The sequence below is a fragment of the Budorcas taxicolor genome, chromosome X (genome assembly GCF_023091745.1).
Source record: "Budorcas taxicolor isolate Tak-1 chromosome X, Takin1.1, whole genome shotgun sequence".
Taxonomy (NCBI): domain Eukaryota; kingdom Metazoa; phylum Chordata; class Mammalia; order Artiodactyla; family Bovidae; genus Budorcas; species Budorcas taxicolor.
This window is the reverse complement of record NC_068935.1, coordinates 103660930-103669476: the sequence shown is the minus strand read 5'-3', so window position 1 is coordinate 103669476 and position 8547 is coordinate 103660930. Positions and strand designations below refer to the sequence as shown.

General features: G+C 46.8%; 1 protein-coding gene across 1 annotated transcript; it reads right to left on the bottom strand.

The window, feature by feature from the left end:
- Positions 1–413: 413 nt before the first annotated feature.
- Positions 414–1266, bottom strand: LOC128069900 (GTP-binding nuclear protein Ran-like). Its single transcript, XM_052663121.1, has one exon. The coding sequence runs from the start codon at positions 1264–1266 to the stop codon at positions 616–618; it is 651 nt and encodes a 216-aa protein (XP_052519081.1). The 3' UTR covers positions 414–615.
- Positions 1267–8547: the final 7281 nt, after the last annotated feature.

Below are 8547 nucleotides of genomic sequence, written 5' to 3'. Positions count from 1 at the left end.
TTTATATGACAAGGGTATATTTCACTCTATAAGAAATTGATAAATTATTTTACATGCCCAGCAGCAAAGTATGAGAGTTCTGGTTGCTCCGTATTCTTATCAGCACTCAACATTGTCAGTCTTCTTACTTGTAGCATCCCTGGTGAGTGTAATGGTACCTCATTTGCCCATACGTTTTTTGTTTCTTAGTTTTTAAAAAACTGATTTATTTTTAATTGCCCACAGGTTTTTATTTTTATTTTTATTTTTTATTTTTTTAGATATTTGAAATACAACTTTATTCTGATTCTAAACGAAAAGGAAAGGGAATGACAGTAACAAACAAGATTCCACCTCGCAATATTGTCATGTGACTATAGCAGTCTTATATTTGAAACTCAAGCAGGAAACAACTGTGTTCCAAAACACCTAAATATGCAGGTCCAAAAAATGAAGGTTTTTTTTTTTTAACTGCCACATTCACTCCAAAGCCCATCCATCTCCTTCAGCATCCAAAGATTAAGCACATGTTCTGCTTAGCTATATAATAAAGTGGCAAACACGCTGCACCACTGACATCACAGGACAGTTGCCTATAAAACTAGACTTCTGACACTGGGCCCCAGCTTCACTTTCTCACAGGTCATCATCTTCATCCGGGAGAGCAGTTGTCTGAGCAACCTCTAAATTGTGCTCGTACTGTGCTGCCAAGGCTGGGTCCATGACCACCTCTGGCGGGGCAAGAGCAGGCATGGTGACAAACTCCAGGTTAGGGTCTCCAATCAGTTTTCCAGCAAGCCAGAGGAAGGGCTTTTCAAAGCTGTAGTCACTTTTGGCAGAAATGTCATAGTACTGAAGATTCTTCTTTTGGTGGAAGACAACTGACTTTGCCTTAACCTTTCTGTCCTTAATATCCACTTTGTTGCCACACAACACAATTGGGATGCTCTCACACACTCGTACCAGATCTCTATGCCAGTTAGGCACATTCTTGTAAGTAACTCTTGATGTTACGTCAAACATTATAATGGCACACTGAGCTTGTATATAATAACCATCTCTCAGTCCACCAAATTTCTCCTGACCAGCTGTATCCCATACATTGAACTTAATAGGTCCTCTGTTGGTATGGAACACAAGAGGATGGACCTCAACACCCAAGGTAGCTACATACTTCTTCTCAAATTCACCAGTCAGATGACGCTTCACGAATGTAGTTTTTCCAGTACCACCATCACCAACCAAAACAAGCTTGAACTGAACTTGGGGTTCTCCTTGGGCAGCCATCGCGATGTTACTTCCAGAAGCATCTCCGCGCCCGTCTGCCCACAGGTTTTTAATTGTGTCCTCCATTAGAAAGTGAGCAGAAACTTGCTTTTTCACTGCTCCATCCCCTAGCACCTGGAATGGTGCCAACACCTGGAACAGCCCCCAGTACATGGAATAGCATGCAATAAATATTTTTGGAATGAATGAATTCATGTCTCTTTTCAGTTTTTGTGTTTCCTTAAGATTGATTTCTGTAGGGGATATTGAGCAAAGAGAATTTATACACTTACAGTTGTGAAAGATACTGCCAAATTGCTTTACAAAAAAATACTGAACCAATTTACCCTCCCACCAACTTGAGCTACTGTCAGTTGTTTCCTTTTTTTTTTTTTTTTGCCAGGGGAACAGTTAAAAAATGGTATTTCATTTTGGTTTTAATTTTGTATATTACTCATCACTGGGTGAAATTGAACATCTTTTCATATATTTTCGGGTCTTATGTACTTCTTCATTTGTGATTTGTGTTCCTATACTTTGCTTGTTTTAATTGGACTATTTTTTTTTTTCTAATTTGTAGAAACTTTGCTTATCTGAGATAGTACCATTTTGCCGGTTATGTACGTTGCAAACATTTTGTGGAGTTACAAGCAGAATGGTTCAGTGATGACTCCTGGAATCCTTCTGTTGTTGCTTGCTCAGGCTGAGGATCTCTGCCCTTCCCTCAGCTGTGACTGAACCCAAGTTTGCTTTGGGCTGAGGGCTCCCCTTCCTCCCATGCATACCTCCAAGTCTTGACTGTTCCCTGTGTGTAAAGCCTCTTCAAGCCTGCACAATTAAAAGGCAGCACCCAGAGTGGACTGACAAGAACACAGGGTCCGTGTACCTCATCTTGCTGAGCATTTACTTGAAAATTTCCCAATAAAACCTGCTCTTCATACTACCCTTTCCATGTGGCATTGTGGTCTTTGCCTTCGCCGCCTTCTCCACATTTTTTCTCCCAGTGTGTTATTTATCTTAGACAGTGTTCATGATGTCTTCTTTTCATATGCAAGGTTTTACTTCTACATCGTCAAATCTGTCCATCTTCTCCATGACTTCTGGATCTCATGGCTTGTCTAGGAAATGTTTTCTTACCCCAATCATGTAAAATATTAGTTTCTGTTTTCTTCTAGTTCTTTCATAGGTTTTTAATGTATCCCTCCTTATCCACCTGGAAGATATTTTTGGATGTGGAGATGCCCACCTCCCAGGGGTCAACAGCAGGGTTTCTATCCTCAGAGCTGCTCTTGGAGTAGGTTACTGTGCTATATTAGTTATCTATTGCTGTATAACAAATTATACCAAAACTTCGTGGCTTAAAACAACAGCAGATCTTAATTACCTCACCATTTCTGTGGGTTCAGAATTTAGGAGCAGCTTGGCTCCATGGTCTGGCTCAAGATTCTCATGAGGTTGTAGTCAAGATGTTGGCTGGGGCCACAGTCAACTGAAGGCTTGACTGGGGCTGAGGGGTCCACTTCCAAGATGGCCCACTTTTATGGATATTGGCAGGAGGCCTCAGTTCCTCACTGTATGGACATCTCCATAGGACTCTCTATAAAGTATCCTCACAACATGGTAGCTGGCTTGCCCCAGATAGGTTGATCAATAGAGAGCAGGGTGCAGGCCACAGTATTTTTTTCAATATTTATTTTTGCCAGTGCTGCGTCTTCACTGCTGCGTGGGCCTTTCTCTAGTTGTGGTGAGTGAGGGCTACTCTCTAGTTGCAATGCTTGGCTTCTCGTTGCGGCTCCCAGGCCTTAGAGCACAGGCCCAGTAGTTGAGGCACACAGGCTTAGTTGCTCCGAGGCATGTGGGATCTTCCCGGAGCAGGGATCGAACTCGAGCCTTCTGCACTGGCAGGCAGACTCTTTACCACTGAGCCACCGGGGGAGCCCAAGCCACTGTATTTTTGATCTAGCCTCGGAAATCACACTCTGTCTTTGCCTACAAGATCCTATTGATCAAGGAAGGAATATACAGGGATGTGAGTAATGGGAGGTGAGTAATGGGAGGTGGGGCTCTGTGGAGGTGAGCTACCACATGCACTACAGTCAACATTTTTGGCTCTCTGGTCCCTGGGCTTGTGAATGAGGGTTCTGTGGGTCCAAAGTACGCTCGAGAAAGCGAAGAGCTGGGAAAGTGAAGAGTGGTCCAGTGGTTAGGATTTTGCGCTTACACTGCCAGCACTAGGGTTCGATCCCTGGTCACGGAACTAAGATTCCACAAACTGGGCTGTATGGCTGGAAAAAAAAAAAAAACCAGTGAAAACCTATTAATATCAAAGTCAGACAACTACTCTAAATGTCTGAAAATCAAAATGAAATTTCTGTCTATGAACACAGGGGTCCCAAAGACTCTTAATTTTCCTGTTTTAGAATTCAGGAGAAAGACCATTCCGAATCAAAGGGAGTGACAGGGGAGAGCATGACCTCGTCTGCATTCCTGCAAGCTCTCTCTGGCCCTTGCTAGTTATGTTGGTCAAAGTCCAATCAAGGATACAGGAACTATTCTAGGTGTTTGGAGCAGTTGGAACTTAATGCATAAAATTGTCTACACATGTCATGGAAAATGGAGAAGGAGGGGCAATGCTGAGATAAGCGCATGCAGGAAGCATCTGTTGGCCCTGAAGCTGGAAGGATGCAGGAAGCCTTGGACCAATGGGGCCCCGAAGTGGGCTCAGGGGGCAGACACTGGAGCTGCGGTGGTTCTACCCTCTGGGATCTGCAGCCACAGAGGAACTCCAGCTCCTGAAGCAGAGAGCAAGGAGAAGCCATACCCTGAATTGTCCCTTCCTCCTGTCCTGCAGTATCCTTCCAGTGCCTTCCACAGACTCCAGGAATCACGCAGGCAAAGCCAAGCCGAGGAAGGTGAGGAGTGGGGAGGAGAGTGAGGCATGAGACTGGGGACTGGCACATTGGTGTCAGGCGTGTGGCAGATTTTATTTCCCCCCAAAATGCCCACAACAATATTTCTGGTCCTGCCTCTTTTTCTAGAACCATGGCACCCCTCCCATAAACAGGTGGAGTCTGAGTCCCCCTCCTCCATCCTGGGTGGAACTTTATAATTAACTCCATAAATGGAAGGAGTCACAGGTGATGCTCACTGACTGCTGGGGCTGGGTCATGAAAGGTGATACAGCTTCCCACCTGGGATGCTTCTCTTCCAACCCAGCGGCCAAGCTGTGAAGCAAGTCCAAACCAGCCCAAGCGAGAGGCTGCATGGGGAGGCTCATGGGGAGAGAAATTGACGCCCCAGCTGATAACCCACATCATCCCTCAGCGCCCCACCTCTCCAGTCTCCGAGCCTTCCAGTTGAGGTCCAGACATCGCAGAGAAGAGACAAGTTGTCCCTGCTGTCTGAATTCCTGACCTGCAGTATCTGTGAGCATAATAATAATTATTTTTTTAATGTTACTGAGTCTCGGGAAAATTCATTCTGCAGTGTATTGTAACTGGGGCAGCTGGGGTGAGGGGCAGGAGGCATTCGGGTACATCTTTGGAGCTCCAGGGTAGTATCAGCCTTCTCTCAGATCTTCTGTTTTGGGGCGAATCCCAACCAATAATTGGAATTGGTTTGCGGGTACGTGGCAGCTGGTCTCATTCTCCTGCAAGTTCTTATAACTTTGTTTTTGTACCCGTTCCCTTGGAGAATTCATGAGTTCATTTTATGCGTATTTATTGAGGGCCTAAGCTGTGCTGGGCAATGGCTAGACTTTGGAAAACAAAACAGGCACAGTTCCTAACTTCAGCTGGAAAACAAATCGCCTTATAAGTAAATGCATAATTACAAATTGAGATAAATGCTCTGGAGGAAAAATGTCCGACGCAGAGAGAATGTAACAGGGGATTTAGATTTTGTATGGGGTGTTGACAAAAACCTCTCGCAGGAAGTGAGCTCTCCCCATCTCTCTCCCAGCCCCCACCTTCTCCACTTTGCTCTCCGATGCTTATTTCTTCCAAGCCATGAAAGCTTTTATGATACACTTTTAAAGCTCAGGGAACCCTACTAAATGCTCTGTGGTGACCTAAATGGCAAGGGAATCCAAAACAGAGGGGATACATGGATACATATAGCTGATTCACTTTGCTGCAGAGCAGAAACTGACACAACATTGTAAAACAACTATTACAGACTCCAGTAAAATTTAATTAAAAAAAAAAGTTAGCCAAAACAGGATTTCCTACTGAAAAGTCTAGCCGGACACACCTATACTAAAAAGCATTTACTCATAAAAAAAACCCAAATCACCGGGTTTTTTTCTGGGTGATACATGAAAACTAGGACTCTCCCTCAAAGAGTGCCCAGACAGTGCCTACAGATCAATTTGTCATCGAGTTTTAGGAGAGTGGCTGACCGGTACGTGCGGCCACTCTCAGCTGTCGTGTTTTCTGGAAGGGCGACAGAGGATGAGATGGTTGGATGGCATCACCAACTCAATGGACATGTGTTTGAGCAAGCTCCGGGAGTTGGAGATGGACAGGGAAGCCGGGCGTGCTGCAGTCCGTGCGGTTGCAAAGAGTCGGACACGACTGAGTGACTGAACTGAACTGAATGAAGCTCAAGCGTAGTGAGACCTCTCTGGGGAAAGAGAAGAAGGGGGGCTTCGGGAGGCAGGGGAGCTGCACATGGAAAGCCCGGGGCACAGGGACTGGCTTGCCAGCTGGGCACGAGAATGAGGAGCAGGTCAGGTCCCCTCACAGCCACTGTGGTGTGCTCCATGTCTGTCCCTGCATAGAGAGATGGGCCTGAGCTGCTATTTCCAGCAGGCTCCATGGGGAAAGGGGCAGCTCTGAGACCATCCCCAAGGCTCTTATTTCCCTGTGACTGGAGAAGGGGGGTTCCTTCAGAGATGGGGCCGGTTCTTTCCATCTGCTGCCTTTTCACGGGGCTGTCCTGCTTGTGGTGGGATCCGTGTGGGCCATCAGAACTAAGCTCACACACAGCCTCTGGTATGTGGTTCCCTGTGGACTTGAGAGCAGACATGGATGGGTGACTCCATCCCCTCCACCACTAGCGGTGCCTGCATCCGCACAGCCTGGTTCACCAGCCCCAGAAGGTATGCTCATTCAAGATCCCTTGCAGGGACCAGGGTGCTCCTTAAACAACACACAGCCAGACTCCAGAGCCCCAGCCCTGCTTCATGATACTTTCAGAGCTCCCACAGCAGACAGGAAGATCTCCCTCCTGGGCCTCGATCCCGGCTCACTCCATCTGGATCTGCTCTCAGCTCTGATTATTCCTGCTCAAGATAACAGAGGCCAGACGTACAAATGGGTGATCATTGTGGACATGCCTACCCCTATCTTTTGTCAGTGGCCAGGACAGGAATACACACAAAAGCCCACATTCTGTGTCTAAATAACTAAAAATTAAAATCAAGCTTTCCAAAGTTTGTTGACAAATGTAACTTCACAGTGATGGGAAAGGTCAGGTGTGAATTTCAGTCTTGGATTCTGCAGCGTCTGGCACTGGAGCACCAATGACTCCTAACCCCCACCACCCCCCACCGCCCTGCCCATTCCCATCCCACCCGGGAAAGGGCCTGCTGTGTGTATATGCTCACCCTCTAGCGCACCAGTCCAGTGATGTCTATTTTCTGCCCTCCCCAAATTGCCCTTGCACACATGCACCTCTGGGCCACCTAAGGGTGTGGAGAAAGAGTGATGTGTGCCCTTGGGAGGACAGACGAGGGGATGAGGTCCGGGCAGTCCCTGGTAGTGAACTTAGGGCTGTCTGGGGGGGAATTCTGGGGTCCCAGGATCCCAGAGCATGACTAGAGGGGAGAAGAGGCTCCAAGTGGGTGTCCCTTTGGTCTAATGGATGCCTTGCTCCAGGGGCAGAGATATGGCCAGAGCAGGACCCTCTAGAGCATGGGACCGAGGCCAGGGGCCATGATTGCCCGGTTCTAATGGTATTTCTTATCCTAGAGAACAGACCAAGTCGTGCTGGGTCGAATTGCTCTGTGTCCTTTGAACTGTCACTCATTTCTTTTCTGTCTTCCTGTGCAGCTACTAGGAACCTTCATTTGGGCTATTCACCGGCTTGGCGCCCATCCTTCCAAGGCTGATGTTTGAAATATTTCACCACCATTTAGGACAGGCAATTGAGCAATCAGAGCAGATGCCTGCCCAGTGCTGAAGCGGAGTTCTAGAGGCCTTCCCCTGGGCTAGGCATTGACTCTTCTGTTGCTAGGTGACAGGGAGATAGAGGTGGGGTCAGGGCCCCAAGAAGGGACATTGGGGACAAGGCTTGGGAAAGGGGCCATTTATCATCAGTATGGAGATATTTTACTATTTTAACCACAGTGCTGCTGTGCTCGTGAATATCAGCTCTGCCTTCTCCCCATCTTCCTTTGACGTTATTAGGGGCAGCATTCTCTGCAGCTAAAAGATTATATTCCCAGTTTTGCCTGAAGCTTAGAGATGGCTCATAATATGTATAAGGGCAAGTTTTCAAAGGGCTCTTTTGACTGAGAAGAGTCCTCTTTGCCCCTTGCCCTTCTTCTTTCTATACCTCTCCTGCCTGCGATGATGATGGCTGGAGCTGCAGCAGCCATCTTGTGATCTTGAGAATAGATGCCCCATGCTGAAGAAAGTAAAGCAGAAAACATAGAAGAAACTTGGGACCCTGATGACTATAAAACTGCCATACCAGCTCTAAACTGCCCACTGCTGGACTCTTTTTTTATGAGAGGATAAACTTCAAATTTGTAAGACTCTGTAGTTAGGTCTCTGTTATTAGCATTTTAATTTGATTGCTAATTCATTTGAGTTCCAGTCCTCAAGGCCCATCTCTCCAGGGTCAGGGATGTGGCCAGAAGAGGAATCCATTTGGCATGTGTCTTCCATGGGCTAGATGTATTTTGTCAGCTAATCCTTAAAACCTTTCTGGCAACTGGTGTTACTTTCCTCACTTTGACAGTTGAGAAAACTGGTCTGAGAGGTTATGTGGCTTGATTGGTGGCAGAACTAGTGCCAAGGCCTGGGTCTTGCACCATCTCCACCACACTTGTCATCGATACAGGCAGGACTGGGGTCTCTGGGGACAGTGCCTAGGAGGTCCTCTGAGGCTGGACAGTGTGGGAATGGCCTTTGCAGGTCCAGTGATGCACCTGGCACTCAGACAGGCATCTGTCTGCCCAGAAAATGGTGTGTGTAGTGTGTGAAAGGGGACTTTAAAAATCTCCTGTCTTTCCCTGTTGTTATTCTTGAAAGAAAAGCTCAGAAAATCTCAGTGGAGCTATGAAATAGAGGGTAG

Excerpts from the sequence above, each read along its gene's own strand:
- LOC128069900 (XM_052663121.1), bottom strand. The coding sequence starts at position 1,266 with ATGGCTGCCCAAGGAGAACCCCAAGTTCAGTTCAAGCTTGTTTTGGTT.